This window comes from Stigmatopora nigra, chromosome 20 (genome assembly GCF_051989575.1).
Source record: "Stigmatopora nigra isolate UIUO_SnigA chromosome 20, RoL_Snig_1.1, whole genome shotgun sequence".
In the NCBI taxonomy this organism is placed as follows: domain Eukaryota; kingdom Metazoa; phylum Chordata; class Actinopteri; order Syngnathiformes; family Syngnathidae; genus Stigmatopora; species Stigmatopora nigra.
The window spans coordinates 7,077,441-7,097,191 of record NC_135527.1 but is presented as its reverse complement, the minus strand read 5'-3'; the positions used below and the strand labels follow the sequence as shown (position 1 = coordinate 7,097,191).

Genomic DNA, 19,751 nt, shown 5'->3' with positions numbered 1-19,751 from the left:
TATGTTATTGGTACAATTCCCTTAAAATACGTCTTACCTAAGAGTTGAAGTATATTTGGATTGGTCTTCATCAAGGTCAGTGACATCCCAGCCATCTCTAGTGATGTCATGAAGGACCCAGACATCACCCGGGCCACCATTATCCCCTGATTTTCTATTGGTAAGAACAAGGGATGAGTAATATGGGATGTTTTGGTCATTATTACTGGAACGTATCAACACCCAGACAGATGATGGCGGCCCGGGTCACCACGGCCATCTCCAGACGTGACAGAGCGCCCAGATTGTTCACGCATACCACCACTTCGTCGCCTGTTGTCAGAGAGGGTGCCGGTTGACGAATCACGAATGTGAGGTGGTTCAGAGGAGGGTACCGGTTTACCTTTGTTCAAGTCTAAGCGCGAATGACTCTCTGAGCTGGTCATGTGATCGATCATGGTTGATACCACCTCATCTGCAGAAGTTACCTAAGTTGTAAACAAAAGAGAATTTGGTTCATACATAGTAATACAGTCGTACTCTACTTACAGATGCCTCTAGGTATGACATTTTGTATCGGTTATTTAATTTGAATTCATCATTTGAAGTTGTTTATAGATCTGTACTTGTGTTCCTGTGCTAACATTAGCTTCTAACTTACTGTACTGTACTACAGCAGGAATAGAACATGTTTGTCCATGCTTGTTATTCATTTATTTACATTCATAATCTTTCATTTTTGTCTGTTTCTTGCATATTTCATACAAAATTGGGACACTGGTCATTTTTAAAGGGTTGAGATGCCATTTTTTTTAGGTCCACAGACCGAATTACGGAATTTACATATAAAGTACTGCTCTACTTACGAAATATTCAAGTTACGAACAAAGTTCTGGAACCAATTAATTTTGTAAGTAGAAGTACGACTATAGCATATTTTTTCCTCCTGTGACTGACCTTAGATCTTTTCACCCCAGGTTCTCCATGTATTCCTGCAAAAGGAGTACATTCTGAATCCGTGAGTTTCCCTGTATATTTGTCTTCATGCTTACCCAGACCGAGTTCCATGTCTCCAGGAGAAAGCTGAAAAGATGGCCGACAGCCAGGAACACTGCAAGGAGACAGGCTGACACCCAGGGTACCTGAAACGCACTTAATGGTTTCCCGATGGCCAACATGCAGGTACGGGTTGGTAAAAAAAACCTCACCTATGCCCTGTAAAATGGCCGTCACTCTGTTGACGATCTCCACCAATGGGCAGGCTTGGTCTGCTAAGGCCCCCGCCAACTAAAGGAGGAGTACCCTTCCATCACACAATTTTTGGTTACGGTAGATTTTATCGTTATTTATATTTTCCTACCTTGTGGATTAAAACCGTGCCACATAAGCCCCTCCTCCCGGCTTTACTCGGGCAGGTGAAAGCGCAATCGTCAGCTACCACCACCATATCGACATCCACGCCACGGTTGCGTGCTTGCTCTGCAGCCAATCCAAAGTTGAGGCGGTCTCCGGTGTAGTTCTTCACAATAAGGAGGACCCCAGAAGCTCCTGGTTGGGGGGAGGGGCTTATTCATAATTGAATAATCTTCAAAACTCATAGTTAAAGACAAATGAGATGCTTACCTGCATTGTGAAGGCAAAGAATGGCAGCTAGGATGCTAGCAGGAGGCGGGGACGCAAAGACGGCCCCAGCCACGGCCGCTGACAGCATCCCGGCGCCGACATAACCTGTAAGCGATATTTTCAGAAGATGCCATGCTTACCTGATCTTCGTCATTGATCGTACCTCCATGGGCGGGCTCGTGACCCGAGCCACCCCCTGAAACTAGTGCTACTTTGCCTCTCAGTTGGTCCAAGTCTGATCGCAGAACGACCCGGTGACCTTTCAGAAGAGATAGGCAGCCAGAGGACCTGACCAGGCCGCATAGAGCCTCATCAACGCAGTCTTCCACGGAATTAATCAGTTTCTTTTGGGGCTGGACAAATAAAAATGAATTATCATGAACATTTGAATGTAGTTTGAGTTTCCCGATAATGGAAAAATCAGGTTGTCTCTATTTGCGGAGTTCTAGTAGCAATAGTGGCTTCGAATTAGGAGTTTCAGTTTCATTTTCACATTTTTATACACTTTTCATACAAAAAATAATAGCAGAAAAAAATCATGAAGTAGTGAATTTGTAATAAGTGAATCCGTGATAATTGAGGGATTACTGTAGTTACCAACACAGTAACAATACAAATTTTCAACATCTGCAGGTTTTTTTCCGCCTTTAAGGCATCTGCACATTAATGCAGTTATTATGGAGAGTTTATGGGCAAAAGAAACTATTTCTGTTAGCCATCTTTGCTCCATCAGTCAATATTGCGAAAGTACACGCCCATGTCTCTCGGACTTTGGTCCAACTCTAACTGGAAAAAAAGTATTTTTGCATGCATTAATAATCTTAGCAAACAACTCAAACTACCTGCAAAGTTTGCATTTACAAGATAAACATTGCTAAACGTTGATCTCCCACTTTATAAGCTCCTTACCTCCATGAAAAGCAGTCAATTTGGAATGCCTTTTTTCTTGTGACAGCTGGTGACGTCACAAAATCCCAGCCGGATCTCTTCCCTTCAAAACAAAAGCAGAGTCTAGGCATTGTTTAACTCTAACAAGAGGAACAGCTTTGATGTGCTTTTTGTTTGAAACTTACACAAACACAACCACAAACATAAAGAGAAACATACTTTTTTTGTGTGGGTGTGCTCGATTTATATCACATTGCACACCGCATTTGAATTTCTGGTTCTCCACCAATGATAAATATAGTTAACTCCGCTCACCCGGGATGGCCGGAACTTTAAATCGAAGCAACCCCGGCGAGACGATATGACGCACTGATGTGAGGTTTCAGCCCGTCTTCTAAAAGCCAGATCGGCTCAATTTATCTCGGAATTGTTCCGGATCAATATGCACTATGGCGAGTGTGGAGACAGCTGCCGAGCACGAGCGAATTCTCCGCGAGATCGAGAGCACAGAAACCAACTGTATAGGGCCGACGCTTCGGTAGGTCGCCCAAAACTTTGAGCGCTCCTGCGCCCATTATCGGACGGTTAGCAAACACGAATTAGCTGATGGAGTTTCTCCAAAATTAGGTGCGCGATCTTGATTATTGTGTACTAAAATAAGATCCCAGGCTATTTTCAGACCGATCGGGATTAATTTAGCTAATCCTGATTGCGTGCGGGTTTGACACTGACAGAGATTCGAACCCACAACACTCGGGTTGGTAATGACTTATGTGGCAGGCAATTGCCATTTCGCTAAAGTGACACACGTAAATCAGGCCGATGATTGTTTTTTTATTAGATTGCGCAATCAAACCATGATCTACATTAATGTCTCAGTGCCATTGACGCTGAAGGATGCCCAAATCATTTTGATTGGGCGAAATTGGTCAGGCTGCCACGCCCCCTTATCAAAACGATTAGGTTAAATGAAATGCCATTATGGCAAGCATACAATCAAAAGCAGATCCTTGATTAATGTATTGTTATAACTGACAAGAATTGCTTTCTTTACGGTGGCCATCTTGGGTAGGTCAATAACTATGTATATAATATATTTTTTATACTCTATCCATTCCACACCTAGTGGAGGTTTTGGTGCAAGATGAGACAAGCCGCAACATTCCTCTAACGTGTTTGGAAGTCGGCTTTAAGTATCAAAACAATCTTAATGGCGTCCAGACATCTAAAAAAAGCACTTCATCTCATCTAAGTCAGTCACTTCCTTGTCAACAACAGGGTTGGGGGATTCACACCACAAAAAAACAGGAAGAAATACCATACCTGTCAACCTCGAACCATTTGTGATCTTACCAAATTTTGTTTTCGCCCTTACATATATGTATAAATACATGGAAAATCTTACCACTTTACTTTTTTGTAAAAAATCACGAACAACAAGTGAAAATGAAAGTAAACATAAACAAGGGAACAGGAAACGGAAATCACATGGTGAAAGTGTTACAAAACGAAATGTTTATCATGATCTTTTTTTTTTAGCCAATCAGAGGCGCCGGTACATATATCACTTGGCAGACATGCGTTTTTTAGCCAATCAGAGGCGCCGGTACATATATCACTTGGCAGACATGCGTTTCCGGGAAGAAACAATGGCGGATGGTGAAAAATGGCTAGAAAGTGCCTTAATTTATTTTTTTTTCTCAAAATCACCGTTTAGCGTACCATTTTCATGTGTACAGCGTACCAATATAAAAATGGGCTTTCAGTTGTACCAATTACGGCGAGAACGTACCAGTTGACAGGTATGAAATACATCCTTTGTTGCTCAAAATGGGAACACCAGCTCGGGTGTTACGTCCTGTTTCTCCAAAACGCTTTCAGGAAATCACGGCAACTTTCCGCCCCACTCTCATTTTCCAGGTCGGTATACGATGGCCAGGAACATGGTCTATTCATGGCCAAACTGGACCTTCGGATTCGGAACCACGACCGTGAGATCGAGAAGATGTGCAACCACCATTTCCAGGGATTCGTCGACTCCATCACGGAGTTGTTGAAAGTCCGTGGCGAGGCTCAGAAGCTAAAGGTTAGTGGTTGAGGACGACCAAGTGAAACATCTTCCTCAAGTTCCTTTCCCCATTCTGCAGAGCCAAGTGACGGAAACCAACCGTTCCATCCAGGGCGAAGGCAAAGAGGTAAGCCCCTCCCCCTTATCACAGTCAATGTCCATATCACAACTTGTCCTTCCACAGCTCATGAGCTCCATGGAGGAACTGAGACAATGTCGAGTTCAACAGAGGAACATTGCGACCACCATGGACAAACTCACTCACTGCCTACCAGGTAAAGACCAACATAACTCCGACACCCCCAAAGCATCAGGTCCTAATACAAACTGTTTTTCACTTACCAGTTTTGGAGATGTACAGACGCCTTCAGGAGCAGATGGAAGCCAAAAGGTATGATGACATAGCATCAGATGCAAAAGCTGTCAGTACATATCTGAGCAGCAGGTGGCGCCACATGACCTGAAACACAGCAAACAATTATAACATGTTTATATGTACAGTCATACCTCTACTTACAAATGCCTTTACATATGACATTTTCATGTTACATATTTTTAAGTGATTCGAGATATGAAAAAGATCCAAGTTACAAAACCACCCCTGTAGTAAATGCCGTTAAAAATCCCATTTTAATTAAGTACAGTTGTTTAAACTGCATGGCAATTCTTTAGAAAAAAACTTGTAGTTCAGCACTCACCCAAGTGGTGGCGCCAAAGCACAGGGAATTGCTTCCAAATGGCCTGGCCCTGACCTGACGAGGAGTCTTCTTGCTCATAAATGAATGCTTTGTTTATGTGCTTTTTTGTCTCTTCTGAGAGCACAGAGCACAGAGAGGTCAGCCAAAATTGACACATGCGCAAATTTGTGTGTATGTTCTGTTATTGCGCTAACAGTCCCCCTAACCTCCCCCCTCCTCCCTCCATCCGAGACTAAGTGGAGAAATGCACATGTGCGTTAGGTACTACCCGGCCCTGCGTACCTCAGAACAGCTGGAGCAGACATGCCTTCCCAGGGCGGGTCAGTACCGGTTCTGCGCCATCATGGCGGAAAACCTGCCCAAACTACGAACGCAGATCCGTGACACGGCCATGACCCAGTTAAAGGACTTCCTGGAAAGCATCCGAAAACACTCGGATAAAATCGGAGAGACGGCTATCAGACAGGTATGTGGGGTCAAGGTTTGCTGTGTGTTTCCAATCTGTAATGATGCCGAAATCCCGGGTTTCGGCACCAAGTTCATTGTTTCGGTTAGTTTTCCGAGAAGGCCAAGAAGGCTCAAAAGTGAGGCCTCTTGTTTATTCCGGGAAATGGAAAGGGTGGGATGAGGAACGGTCGCCGACAGACCTATGAGTCGTTTCTGAACATGTCCCACTGAGTCCAAGTCTTAGTTTCCAATTCTCAAGTCACTTCCATCTTCTCCAACCCGAGGCCGCAATTGGCCAACAGTCGATGTTGGAGGACTGTTCCGAATCCATTGGTGTAACCGCGACCCAGCGGGATAAGACCGTCTTTGCTATCGAAATACGCCATCCACATATTAGCACTCGGAAATCCAACTTTTCCGGTGTCCCCGCCGGCTGGACTCTCAAAACGTACCCGTGTTTTGTTCAGTCCCAGTCTAGTCCATCTCGGAAACGTCTTCATTTCAGTCTTTTCCATGTCCTCATCTTTCCATGTCTTGCCTCTTGACATATTTACTTAGAGACGGGAGTCGCTCTGACTTGAGTGTACGGTAGTCCGAAGCTAGCGTTAGCGGACGCTAATGGGAAACAGATTGTTGCGTTTGTGAAGTGGAAGAAGATTGATTACCTGGATTTAGTTACTGAACACACAGATGTACGCACGCGTGGCAGTGGGTACCCGCTGGGTTGAAAATATAGCGGTGACCATAGGGGTACCGTGTCTGGAGTTTTCCCGTTTCCGACTGTTTCGATTGGTTCCATCGAAACAAGGTCGGCTGATGTTGGTGACGGTTGGTTTGTGGTTTTCAGGCGCAGTTACGGCGCTCCCTGGACAGCTCCGTGTCCTCGCACCCAGGGGTCCCCGGTGTCCCGGCCCACGGCGGGGTCGCAAAGAGCAACGGCGGGCTAGAACTGGACCTTGGAGTTCTAGACATGGGGGACGAAGAAGAGCCTGACCAAGTAAGAAGTGCAACACATACAAAAGAAGCAGGTTGTTTACATTTGAAAACGTGTGTTGAAGTGAAAAGCAGAAACAAATAGTGCAGCATTTAATGGCAATGTGGGAATTAACGAGGATGTTTACTCCCAACTTGTGCCACTATTGCCAAAAAACGGCAGGACAATGAACTCCTCAAGTCGCTCCTGGCGGGATTTGAGCCCTTTTATGCCGCCGACGTGTTCGCGTTTAAGGAAGGCCGAGCACAATACGGCTGAACTTGTCACCCGGGTGCTGCCATTCTCTTCGCAGGTCCCTGTTGTCCCTTTTGGCTTATTTACGTCCTGTAAAACTTGCTCGAAACCCCGGCTCCCACAAAGACTTGACCCCGCGGTCGCCGGGGTTACAGCCGCGTCGGCACCGATGCCAACCTTACGCCGCCGCCGTCTCTACCCCTGGCACGTCTTCCCCTTCCCGTCATTCACGGCTGTCCCCTTGAGTCTCTTCTTCCTATGTTCCTTGGTTCTCTTTGTACCCCTCCTTTCCTCTGCAGGACTTGTTTTGTTTTGTTTCTGGACCGGTTCTTCCAACCTTCATTTTTTTTTCTAAGCTACCGGAATACCTTTTGTTTCCGTGCAGGTGAGCGGCGCCCAGGACTTGGTAGACTTCTCACCGGTATACCGTTGCCTGCACATCTACGCAGTACTGGTAAGTACATGGTTCTTCTACGTTTACATATCAGCTGCAGACCAACTGGATTGAAACCACTTGGCAGCAGAAGAGAAGCAAAAGGATTGCGCGCCACGTGCCGAAATTTCACCCCCCAACCACTTCTTTAGAATTCAAGACGAACCTGGCCCAGTTCCAACCAGGTGGCTACGACGTGGGTAAAAGCTAGCGATATTAAACTCTACGCCTGGAGGCTGTTTTAAGGGGTTGTAGCCGGGCCAGCGTATCCCACCACGGCGACTGTTTCTGCTCACCGTATGTGTGTGCGAGTCTCTGTGTGTGTCTGTGTTTGTGTGTCTCTGGCAGGGGGACAGGAAGTGCATGAACTTTGACAGGAAGGAGAAAGTGAGCGATGGCGGGAGGGAGCCGAGGGAAGAACGGGGTGAGTGGGAGGTTAACTGGGTGACACAACGGCGAGGATCGGGGTCGAATAAAGTTTAGCTGGAGCCAGTTAGCGCCGCGCTAGTAGCTGACGGTAGCCTGACAGCACTTAGGGATAATAATGCCTTGTTGTTTTTCTCCCCCCGACATCCCCCCCCTACCCCAGACCTCCGAGGTGAAGAAGGTTAAATCTTTCAGCACCTTCTCCTGACGGGGCACACTACTTTCCCTCATCCCCTTGCCACTTGACCTTTTTATCTACTGGCTCGTAATATCCGCGTAGCCCCTCCCTAGAAAAAGGACTCCCGTTCGGGGGGCCGACAGGGACGCCGCGATAAGACACCGCGTCGTGGACGGAAGAGATACTAGCGTGGCTTTGGCGGTTGCCTGCTTTTAGTTTGATGTCAACCGGCAGGTTTTTGTCACATGCACTATCTCAACCACAGGCGTACTTTATCTCAACTTTCCCAGAGACTCATCTTTACTGTTTTAACTAATGAACCAGGTCTCACCAGACCCCCCCCCCCCCCAACACCGATACATATACCTGTAATGTGTTGCAGGGTTTGCGTGATGTGTTTGAGAACTACTACCGAAAACAACGGAGGAAACAAGCACGACTTGTACTGCAGCCCCACGCTAACATGGTACTGACTCACTGTTTTTTTTCCATCCACACACTGCTAACAACACCCTCAAACCCCTTCACATGGATCCAAAGACTAAATTGAAACCCAACTGTCATTGGATTAGTCGCTTGATTGATTCTCCCTCTTCCTGTTGTAGCACGAAACACTGGAAGGCTACAGACGATACTTCAACCAGATTGTTGGGTAAGCCTACCTCATAAAGCTCAGGGCAAATTTCTAAAGAACTAACCTGCACTATGTGACGATTACTTCAGGTTTTTCGTGGTGGAGGACCATGTACTTCACACTACGCAGGGTTTGGTCAACAGAGCCTACGTGGAGGAGCTTTGGGATCTGGCGCTGTCCAAAATCGTGGCTGCTTTGAGGACACACTCTGTAGGATCTCTCGAAAAACATGGCGAGGAACTTCCACATGGAAATTGACCCTTTGTGTTTTCAGTCCTACTGTGACGATCCGGATCTGGTGCTGGATCTCAAGAATCTCATTGTCCTCTTTGCGGACACACTACAGGTACACTTGATTGTCTTTAGGAGTCGAACTGGGATCCTATGCAACCCGATTCAAGTCTTAACTTGTTCCTTACCCACAGGACTACGGTTTCCCAGTATCTCAGCTCTTCGACATGCTCCTGGAGATGAGAGAGCAATATGGCGAGATCCTCCTCAAGAAATGGAACCTAACATTCAGGTCTGTAAATCTGACCATGTTCCTAACCTTCACCCCCCCTTATTGGTCAAAAGGGCACACGCTCATCACACGGCACTTTGTAGGAAATGCCTCCGTTTAATGACCATCCAGAGAGGCAGGAAATGTTTTAAAACGACATCCGGGACATTCTCTACTGTTCAGGATGGGTAGTGCCCCCTTACAAGATATGCGTGAGGGCACCGCACGCCATTGTTCCTCCATCTGTGTAGTAACACCAGTGGGACTTTTAAGAGGCAGCGCACAAACAAACATACTGAAATGCCTCACGTACCCCCCCACCACTACACCACATACGCATACACATACACACACGGGAAAGCCACAGGAATGTGTTGCATTGTTGGAAAGGGAGCACTCTCCGGTTCATGGCCTCTCCATGGAACGTTGGAACGTCCGAAGTCTCGAGAGCCAAACAAGAAAGGGGGTGATGAAAGAGGGAGGTCCGGGGGGGGGGGAGGAAAAAACCTCAGGCATTAGAGCGAACCCCCCCTTTCTCTTTGTGGGATGATTGTCGCCGACTTCTTTGGGTCTCAGCAAAAATTATGTTTGCTAAAATCCCTCGTTATCCTTCACAGGCAGGTGTTGGACCAGGACAACTTCAGTCCCATCCCGGTGTCCGATGAGAATGAGTTCAGATACTACACGTCCCAGTTTCCCTTGCAAGACCCCGAGTTGGAGAAGGTAGAGGGCGCTGGAGATGCTTGGAAAGTTGAATCTAAGGTTCCAATTGACATGAAAATGTGCTGTTTTGTGTAGCTTCCCTTCCCCAAGAAGCTTCCCTTCTCTGAGTTTGTGCCAAAAGTCTACTGCCAGCTCAAAGAGTTCATCTACGCTTGTCTCAAGTACTCTGAAGACCTGCATCTCAGGTATACGTTGCTCCCTTTCTCCCTTTTTGAGCCTTCATCTAAATTCTTCTTGCGCCGTGGAGACTCCCAGACTCACAAAAAACACTCTCTCCCCATCAAACAATACGAGAAACAATGTCCCTCCTTTTAAAAAGTCTTTTGTCAAAACAGAAATAGCTGCTGGCTCTAGAGGTGACTGTGTAGTTCTCGATAAAAAGAGTGCATCATTCAGCCAAAGTACCTTCTCTGTTTAGGCCACACATACCTACAACTCAATGGCAAATAACATACGTGAACTTCTTAGCCAATCATCTTAAAGCCTGGCTATTGGACGAACAAAATTGCAATCATAACACTGTCTAAAACGGTGATACTTGTGTGTGTATGTGTTTCTAGTATGTGTCATAGTTTATCTTCAATCTACACATAGGATTAAAGATGGAAATTTGCCTAGGCTACAATCTTGTATACCATATTCACTCGCATATAAGCCTTACCCTTAAAATAGCCTTAAAATCATCAAATTTAAGTCTAATTTGTGCGCATAAAAACCATACCCTCGATTAAATCATGATTTTTCTAAGCAAATAAGTTATATGCGAAAACATACTGTATTTACATATTAATCATCATGAATATAAATATATTCATCCATATATGCTATCCCTAATTAAATCAATCCCAACTAAAACCCATTTCCAAACCTTAGCCCTACTTTTCATCATCAATTCTGGTTATGACATCACAACCAGAATGGATACATCACCACAGAAAGTAAACAAAGTCCACTACATGTGGACAGTGAGCACTCCAATTACTTTCCCGACCTCGCAAGCATGCTGGAGTCCATTTTGGCTCGTTGGGATGCAGCTACCGTTGCGTTGTCAACATTGGCTAGCCCACCCTGCCCCGTAATCCACTCCAGACCAGCCCTGGCATTTAGGAAGGCACACCAAGCGTTTAAGTAGCTGCTTACGTGCCCTCTGGCCTCTGGATAGCCGTGGTGCTTGAACCCCCCACCAAACACCCCCCTGACAGCAACAAGCTCCCACCCCACGTTCCCCTCACACATCTGTTGCGGCCGACGGACGGCAGCGCAAAAAAAGGCAATGAAATCCGATCAAAATTCTGCGGTACGGCTATATTTACGCGCTGGCGGAGTTCACTCGCGGACGTTGACTTTTTGACACTCGCCACACACACACACACCAAATTCGCAGTGTTTCCAAAAGAATCCTAAATACATTCCAACAATTCAAAGTGAGGGGGGGTGGTGAAAAAAATTCCTGCAAAAGTGCAGAGCGAGCAGAAGTTTTTTCAGTTCCAGGCAAAGACAATCGAACGAATTAGTCGGAATGCGTCTATTCGCCGCAGGCCTCTGGAATTGAACTGGTTAGAACAAAACGCCTCTGTTGTCCGTATGGTTCTTCTTCTTCTTCTTCTTTCTACCCGTGCCTAATAAGTCTCGCTTTGATTGGGATCCGATGCAAGTTTTTTGGCTCTACTCAGACTTCCAAAAAGCTGTTTTTCTTCAGCCGGACATTCAAAGCAAATAAACTCAAGAGCGTGTCAGAGAAGTGGCTCGGAATAAGAAACGTGAGATTCTAGTGCACCTATATACACGGTGCTGCTTATTCAATCTAGGCTAAAATTGGAAAGCCTTCCCCTTTAGAATCATCAATTCTTTGGATGTTTAAACACAGCCAAAAAGCAGTCAAATCATTTTTGCTTTCTTAGCTCTACGGAGGTTGACGACATGATCCGCAAATCCACCAATCTGCTTCTGACCCGAACACTCAGCCATTGCCTGCACTATGCTATTAAGAAGAAGAATGTTGGGCTGGCTGAGGTATACTGCGTGTAATTATTTGAACTTTTGAATCCTTCTGGTAAATCCTTCAAGTACTTCAAGGTCTAGCAAAAAAAATCTTGTGCCCAGTTGGTTCAAGTGATCATCAACACTACTCACTTGGAGCAAAGCTGCCATTTTCTGGAAGAGTTTATCTCCAACATCACTAACGTACCACCGGATACAGCCAACGCCACCAAGCTGTACGGGACCTCTACGTTTAAGGTGAGTACCCTCCCTCGCCGACTTGGGCCGTAAAAAAACCCGTCTTCTCTGGCTAGGATGCCCGCCATGCAGCAGAGGCGGAGATCTACACTGGGCTCAACGCCAAAATCGATCAGTTCCTGCAACTGGCAGATTATGATTGGATGGCGAGCCTTCCCAGTGGAACGGTGCCAACGCCTAGTGACTACTTGCTGGACTTGATGGCCTTCCTAAAAAGCACCTTCAGTGTCTTCACCAATTTGCCTGTGAGTACAACCCAAGTTGGCAAGGACCTAAAGGTCTAAATTATGATTTTCCAAAGGGATATTTTTTTAATTAACTATTTTTCTCACATATAAGCCGCATTTGTAACAAAAAAATGATGACTGAATCAATAGTTCGGCTTATATGCGCATAAATTACATTTTACATGCACAAAACTGCAAAAAAGTCTATAACGCAAGACAATACGGCCGATACGGTAATTTCATTCAAAACATAGAAAAGATAAACAGATAAAACTTGTATCAAAATTAATTTAGATGTTTATGAATGAAATTACAATTAAAAAATAAACTGTATCTTACATAAAACATGGAAAAAACTCACTTGTTCCTGCTCAGGGTGCCACCATCTTCCCTTGGGATGACTTCCGGGTTGTACCGCTCACATGACTTCCTTTTTGAATTAGATTTTCCCTTCAAAGTACTCCCTATTAAAAAACCATGAACATAAAGGTGAAAATTATGAATCAAGGGGCGACTTATACACGAGAAATCGTATAATTCAACAATTTTAAAGCAATTTTAAGGATACGGCGTATACACAAAGGCGGCTTATATGCGAGAAAATACAGTAAAATTTCAATTTAAATCTCATTATACTTAAATAATAACAATGTAGCATTCATGGGTACATAATACAACAAAAATTTGCTTATCTAAATGCTTGCTAGGCGATTTGCTTGGTTTTGCCTAAGCTCGTTAGTGCGTTAGTACAGCTCAGGTTATTGACTCCATGAACGGGTCGTAGGCTCGCCCGTGAGTCACGTCGCCCGCCGTAGCTTTCGAGCTAGCCGAGTTAAAATTACACGCGCACGGCGACCATTGGAGCTAAGTGTGTTTCAGCACTTCTAAGGAGCTTTACTTTACACCCCCACAAACCCCCGGACGTGACCCTGTCACATACACACTGAGTAGGGGCTGCCTAAGCAGATCGGATACTGTGGATCAGTAAATCTGAGTGGCATGACCCTCTGAAATGAGAGAAGTAGAGTTGCTTAAAAGTCATATCCTGCTAGTGTTTTACCGCGTGAGCATGAGGAGATGGTTATGTGTGGTAAAACACTAGCAAAAACCTGAGTGATCTTTTATTTCCAGTGTTTTGTTTACATTGTTATGATGGGTTTTAGTTCTGGCAAAGTTCAAGAACACATGAATGTTCTTACTCTATAATTTCAAGGCTTTGATTTAAAACAGTCATTTTAGCCACATCAAATCCCTTAAGAATATTACAGATGGTAAAATTGGCTAAAGTTAACTGTTAAGTTAGATGAGAGACATGAAAACTATTATTATGTTTGTCATTATTTACTGAGTTTTTTGGGAGAGGGTAGTTTTATTTAACTAATAGTTTTTATGCAAGAGCATGTATGATTATGTATTGGGGTCTTAGGCATAGAGGGTAATAAAGTTCATGAAAAAGATTGATAATTCTAAATGAGTATTATGATAGAAGGTATTTGAACAATGTAATTTGTATTTCAGTTCACTAAAGTGTAAAATTCTGTGGTTTGTGTTAGTTTATATCCCCTTAGAGGGCACTAAACTTATTTAAAAACATCTATAATTATATATTATTATTAAGAAAGGCATTTGAAGAATGTAATTTATATTTCAGTTCAAAAAAGTGCAACATTATTTGGTTTGTGTTAGTTTATTTCCCATATAGGGTAATAAAACATAATTTAGAGGGTAATAAACTTCCTGAAAACATCTATAATTCTAAATTAGTATTAAGATAGCAGGCATTTGAAAAAATAATTTGTATTTCAGTTCACAAAAGTGCTCAATTCTATGGTGAGTTAGTTTATTTCCCATAGAGGGTAATAAACTTCCTGAAAAACATGATTAAAATCTACCTAACTATAAATATTATCAATTAAATATGACACAAAATCTTAAATTTTAAAATCACCTGGTCCAACTTTCACTTTACATTTGATTTGTTTACCAATAAGATATTTTTGGGTTAGAAAGAATGTTAAATGGCGTCAATATTAATATTTTTTTACCAAGTCCATAGTCCAAACACTCGCCCCCTGAAGTACTCCATTTCCAAAAAACAGCTAAAACTCAAACTAGCAAACAGTTTTATGAGTAGCCTATTTGTGGTTTATGTTTCTCGCCATTTAGGGAGCGCCTATAGAACATGCTATCTTACCGGTAAGTATTTTTATGACCCCTTTGCTAATAACCCTTCCACTGTTCCGATGCACGCTTGTATCCCGTTTGTGTTTCTCCTGACGTAAAACCACAAAACGAATCAAGTTTTAATTTGAAACAATCTCAGGGCTCGTTTTACTACCATCTCGTATCACTAGGTTCTAAAAATTTAGTCAAGATAACCGTTTTTATGAGTAGATTACATCCCCAGGTAGTCAATGCACGACCCGCCACTGATTTTCGCATGTTAGTCCGAACCATGTCACGACAATTAGCTCGTTTCACGCTCAATCTCACCCTATTATGACTGACCCCGAGGTTCCGTGTGTGTACGGACGTCCGGTGTGTGTGTTCCGTAATTGAATTTCCACGCCAAGTGAAGCTGTCGCGGATCGGCGGGCCGCAAGATAGGGTTTCGCGCCTCCATTTCTTTTTTTAAGAATCTACCCAATGCTCTTCTTCAGGGCAAAGTGGCGCAGACGGCGTGTATGTCGGCGTGCAAACACGTCTCTACGTCGTTGCTGCAGCTGCTACTCGACCCTGAGGTCAAACAAGTCTCCATGGGGGCGCTACATCAACTCAACGCCGATGTCGACGAGTGTGAAGGTAAGCGCCTTAAAATATAGCAAGATTTTGCCAGTACCGTATTTTCACGACTATAAGGCGCACTTAAAAGTCTTACATTTTCTCCAAAATAACAGTGCGCCTTATAATCCAGTGCGCCTTATATATATGGAAAAAAAAGAAAACCAAAAACGTAAAAAGCACCACTGTCGGATATTAAAAAAACACAAATGCCTGAACTGAAACAATACTGTTAAATATGCAGATGGCATCTTAGTTTACAACATCTTCCATCATATAGCTCCTCCCCCAATGCAAGATTTTATACCAAAAAAATCCAAAACATCAACAATGGCTGGCTCTAGAGGTGACTGTAAAGTAGTGAGTGCTTCATACCTGGAAGTCAATAGCAATTACTGTATTTTCACGACTATAAGGCGCACTTAAAAGTCTTCAATTTTCTCCAAAATAGATAGTGCGCCTTATAATACAGTGCGCCTTTTATATGGAAAAATGTCATTCAATGAGCGTGCGCCTTATAGTCGTGAAAATACGGTAGTTTTCTTATGCTATCGTATTTACGTTAGCCTCCTAACAAAGCTAGTGCGAAAAACTCTGTTTTTTCTCAATCTGCGATTTTTATTTCTTTCATCTCACTTGTTGCACATGTCATCTACATTTCCACCCATAGAGGGCGATACGAAGCAACACATCCACTCCCCTGCTGGGCCTAAAATCGGAACTTTTCCCCCCAAAGACACAATTTAAAATGGATTAAAAAGGGGACAAAAGGGGGTAACGCCATGAAAGGGGCTGAGAGAAAATAGGATTAAATGAATGAAGTGTGAGACGAAAAAAAAAAAGACAAGTACAGCAAACAAAAGAGAGAAACACGCGGGAGGAACGAGGGAATGGACGTTGAAAAGGATGGATTAGAGGTGAACTTTGGCCTTCAAACGCACTTTAAAATGGCCGCCCGCCGCAGGAAGGAAGTGACAGACTAAGTGACGGGGAATAAGTTGAGTCGGCGGGCTCCACGTTTGGCAGCCAGACCGTTTTTTTTTTCCATGTCACGGGGTCACCGGAGATGGCAGCCGTGTAATTCGACCGCCATTTTGGGGCGAAGAGGAAAAAGCCTGGAAACCATGGTTACCTAATGTACAGTTATCTCCAAATAAATACAATTTAAAGTACAACTTAACAAATAGTCCCTCCCCAGATTGGACGCTAATGAGTTCTGAATTCCCGTTCCCATTAACAACCATGGGCGTCCACTCCTTAACCCGAGACCAATCATTTTTACCCCTATAACCTTATTTACCAAGTGACGCCAAAACATGGCCGCCACAATGAAATACAACACACACATAGATATACACACACTTAGATACACACTCCCCTCTCTGACATGACTCGAAGTACCACCCCTACCCCCCCTCCCGCAAACTCCGCCCCTTCCCTAGCCCGTCATTTGTCTGCCAATCTGTCCTGATGCATAGCGAATCTAACCAGGTCTTTTATTCTTGGTTTTTTTTCCCTCCCCCTCTCCCCCTCTCCTCCCCCCCTCTCTTCCCTCGCTCCGGGGGTGGACCGTTTGTGTTTTTCCCACAGGTTTTGCCAGAGCCGGCCCGGTCGCAGGCTTCCAGGGTGACACGTTGCTTCTGGCCTTCAGTGACTTGAGACAAGTAGGTCTTTGTCTACGTCGTAGGTCTTCTCCTTCGTTCCTCAACTATCCCCCCCCCAACCAACCCCCCCAACTCCTTCTTTCATCCTTCTGCCCATCCTCCTTGGGCAAACGTCCTTCAGCCCCCTACGTAACCTAATTTATTTTCAATATGCCACAAATATGTAATAGAAAGAAAATTGGGTGCTTAAATGTGCTATAAAATGACAATAGGATAATAACATAACACTCCCACCATTGTGACAGAATAGCTAATGTTAGCGTACTGTAAAAATCTACATTCTGGTTGTGACGTCATCATTGGAAAGTTTTTGGAGTGGGTGGAGTCAAAGCAGTTGAGGAAAGAAGGATAATTAGGACCAATGGTATTTTTATGTATATATATCGTATTTGTCGCTAAAAAAAGATGACTGGATTAAGGGTAAGGCTTATATGCGCATAAATTAGACTTGAAATTCACCAAACCACAAGACGAAAAGGTTCCTGGTTGTACTGCTCACCTGACTTACATTTTTAATTTGATTTTCCTTTAAAAGTAACACATTAGTACTCCCTATTAAAACCATGAATATAGAGTTAAAAATTGTGAATCAGGAGGAGGCTTATATGCGAGAAATTGTACAATTTAACCATTTTAAGGGTGTGGCTTATACCTGTGGGCGACTAATATACGAAAACATAGGGTAATTTTACAATTTGACCTTTTCTTGAGTGGATTTTAAATCCAAAACAAGCTACATAAACTAATCGAGCTAAAGTGAAGGGACACAACGGTATGGTGACAAACTAATCTACAATTTAACGATTTTAAGGCACTTAAGGGTGTGGGCGACTAATGTACGAAAAACATAGGGTAATTTCACAATTTGACCTAAAGATTTTAGTCCAAAAGAAGCTACACAAGCTAATCGAGCTAAAGTGAAGGAACACAGCGGTATGATGACCGACTGTTCTGTCTATCAACGGGAATTACCCGGCAGGAAGCACGGCGGGTCGAAGAGAACCGCCGTTGGTGGTTTTTGGGGACTCCGGAGGGTGAGGTTAGGCCTGTGTGCGTTTGACAGCATTTGACGGATGGGCCGGCAGGACGGAGCGGGAAGGATGAATGAGGTGACGGACAGAGACGGATAGCCCTTTATCCCGCCTGTCACAATCCGGCTTTTCTCCCCGCCTCGCTTCTCTTTCTGCGCCTGTCGGGATGATGCAGTGCCTGGGCTTCATCCTCCTCTTCCTCATCTCGTCCCTCCGTCCGTCTCCTCGCTGGGCTTTCTTTTCCAACGCCATTCTTATCATATCAAAGGGAGCTTTTCATACCTCGCGTACGTCATGCGTCCGGCCGTTCTTTTTCACACGCGCATTCTTTGCACCGCGTTCACACGGACTATCGTAAGCTAATGCTCCGATCGATCACGTTGACGGGCTTGGGTCGTTGTGTGGTCCGGCGTTTTGTAGTTGATCAATTGGACTGATTAGTGTGTCTTCTGGATTTGGTCATCGTTAAAAAAACGGCAGTGAAATTGCATTAAAAAGCCGTATAAGTCATTACAATAGACTACATAACCTAAAAAAAATTAAGTTATTTTGTCTTAGGTAACACAATTCTGGTTGTGATGTCACAATCAGAATTGATGGGATCAATTCTGGTTGTGTCACAACCAGAAGTAATGGGATAATTTCTAGTTGTGACATCACAACCAGAATTGATGGGATAATTTCTGGTTGTGATGTCACAACCAGAAGTAATGGGATCATTTCTAGTTGTGACATCACAACCAGAATTTATGGTATCAATTCTGGTTGTGACATCACAACCAGAATTGATGGTATCAATTCTGGTTGTGACATTACAACCAGAATTGATGGTATCAATTCTGGTTGTGATGTCAGAAAATTAAAACTGTTATTTTGTCTTAGATAACACATTTTTTGGGGTCCATCAATTCTGGTTGTCATGTCACAACCAGAATTCTGGTTGTGATGTTACAACCAGGATCAATTCAAATTAATCCCATCAATTATGGTACATAACCTAGACAAAAAAATAAAACTTATGTTGTCACAATTCTCGTTATGACTTCACAACCAGAATTGATGAGATCAATTCTGATTGTAATGTCACAACCAGAATTGATCCCATCAATTTCAAAGGGAAAAGCACATGCAAATCCTCCGCCGTTTTCACTTTCGGATCCGAATGCGAAAACGACAACAAAAACCGACCCCGACTCGGTTCTGTATGCGGCGAGATGCTGATGGCGGGTGAAAGCGTCCAGTCAGGTGAAAGTGATACGTACAGGGTGGTCTTTCGACCTCGCTCCCCCTCGCTCTCCTCGGGAGGCCGACACTTCCCTTCAAGCGTGTGAGCGCTCGCATGGGGTGGGTGGAGGGGCTTCAATAGTTCGGGTGAAAAAGGCCGAAAGGGAGGATGAGCGTGTAAATGCCACGCCAACAACGTGACCGCGTTGACAATCATAAAGTACCGCAATTTTTTGGGACACACCAAAGCCCTGACATACCCCCAGTACCATATTTTCGCGCTAATACGCCATATTTGTCACCAAAAAAATGATGAATGAATTGAGGGTACGGCTTATATGCGCACAAATTAGACTTGACATGCCATAAGGCAAAACAATATGGCTGATAGGGACATTTCAAAATAAAGAGAATATTTGCCCTTCAAAGTAATACATATGTACTCCCTATTTAATGAATATGGAGTTGAAAATTATGAATCAAAAAGCGGCTTATACGAGAGAAATTGAAAAATTAAACCATTTACAGGTAATTTTAAGGGTATGGCTTATATGTGGGGCGACTTATATGCGAGAAAATACGTACATTCACTGTCAATCAATTCGATTTACTTATGAGTTTTCATGTAAAAGGTCATAGGTCAATTTAAGGTCACCTGCATGAATATGGAGGTGAAAATTATGAATCGAGGGGCGGCTTATACTCGAGAAATGTTAAAAAACCAACCATTTTTAAGGCTATTTTACGTGGGTGAGGCTT

The 19,751-nt window shown here is 43.9% G+C and overlaps 2 protein-coding genes across 2 annotated transcripts in view; one reads left to right on the top strand and one right to left on the bottom strand.

Annotated features, from left to right (window-relative positions):
- tkfc (triokinase/FMN cyclase) overlaps window positions 1-19,751 on the bottom strand; it is a 51,434-nt gene that overhangs the window by 1,434 nt on the left and 30,249 nt on the right. The window contains exons 3-13 of the mRNA XM_077741726.1: window positions 12,654-12,756; window positions 4,901-5,018; window positions 2,512-2,593; window positions 1,766-1,955; window positions 1,603-1,707; window positions 1,340-1,527; window positions 1,188-1,266; window positions 937-1,121; window positions 383-467; window positions 223-312; window positions 38-154 (exon numbers count right to left, since the gene is read on the bottom strand). Coding sequence (XP_077597852.1) covers window positions 38-154; window positions 223-312; window positions 383-467; window positions 937-1,121; window positions 1,188-1,266; window positions 1,340-1,527; window positions 1,603-1,707; window positions 1,766-1,955; window positions 2,512-2,517 — 1,045 coding nt within the window. The 5' untranslated portion in view covers window positions 2,518-2,593; window positions 4,901-5,018; window positions 12,654-12,756. The remainder of the gene's footprint in view (window positions 1-37; window positions 155-222; window positions 313-382; window positions 468-936; window positions 1,122-1,187; window positions 1,267-1,339; window positions 1,528-1,602; window positions 1,708-1,765; window positions 1,956-2,511; window positions 2,594-4,900; window positions 5,019-12,653; window positions 12,757-19,751) is intronic.
- exoc6b (exocyst complex component 6B) overlaps window positions 2,788-19,751 on the top strand; it is a 20,490-nt gene continuing 3,526 nt past the window's right edge. The window contains exons 1-20 of the mRNA XM_077741724.1: window positions 2,788-3,028; window positions 4,411-4,576; window positions 4,638-4,685; window positions 4,743-4,833; window positions 4,904-4,949; window positions 5,518-5,722; window positions 6,551-6,700; window positions 7,317-7,385; window positions 8,351-8,434; window positions 8,574-8,620; window positions 8,692-8,812; window positions 8,877-8,948; window positions 9,028-9,125; window positions 9,722-9,827; window positions 9,903-10,012; window positions 11,729-11,840; window positions 11,931-12,065; window positions 12,122-12,310; window positions 14,953-15,094; window positions 16,664-16,737. Of these exons, the coding sequence (XP_077597850.1) occupies window positions 2,940-3,028; window positions 4,411-4,576; window positions 4,638-4,685; window positions 4,743-4,833; window positions 4,904-4,949; window positions 5,518-5,722; window positions 6,551-6,700; window positions 7,317-7,385; window positions 8,351-8,434; window positions 8,574-8,620; window positions 8,692-8,812; window positions 8,877-8,948; window positions 9,028-9,125; window positions 9,722-9,827; window positions 9,903-10,012; window positions 11,729-11,840; window positions 11,931-12,065; window positions 12,122-12,310; window positions 14,953-15,094; window positions 16,664-16,737 (2,154 nt within the window). The 5' untranslated portion in view covers window positions 2,788-2,939. The remainder of the gene's footprint in view (window positions 3,029-4,410; window positions 4,577-4,637; window positions 4,686-4,742; window positions 4,834-4,903; window positions 4,950-5,517; window positions 5,723-6,550; window positions 6,701-7,316; window positions 7,386-8,350; window positions 8,435-8,573; window positions 8,621-8,691; window positions 8,813-8,876; window positions 8,949-9,027; window positions 9,126-9,721; window positions 9,828-9,902; window positions 10,013-11,728; window positions 11,841-11,930; window positions 12,066-12,121; window positions 12,311-14,952; window positions 15,095-16,663; window positions 16,738-19,751) is intronic.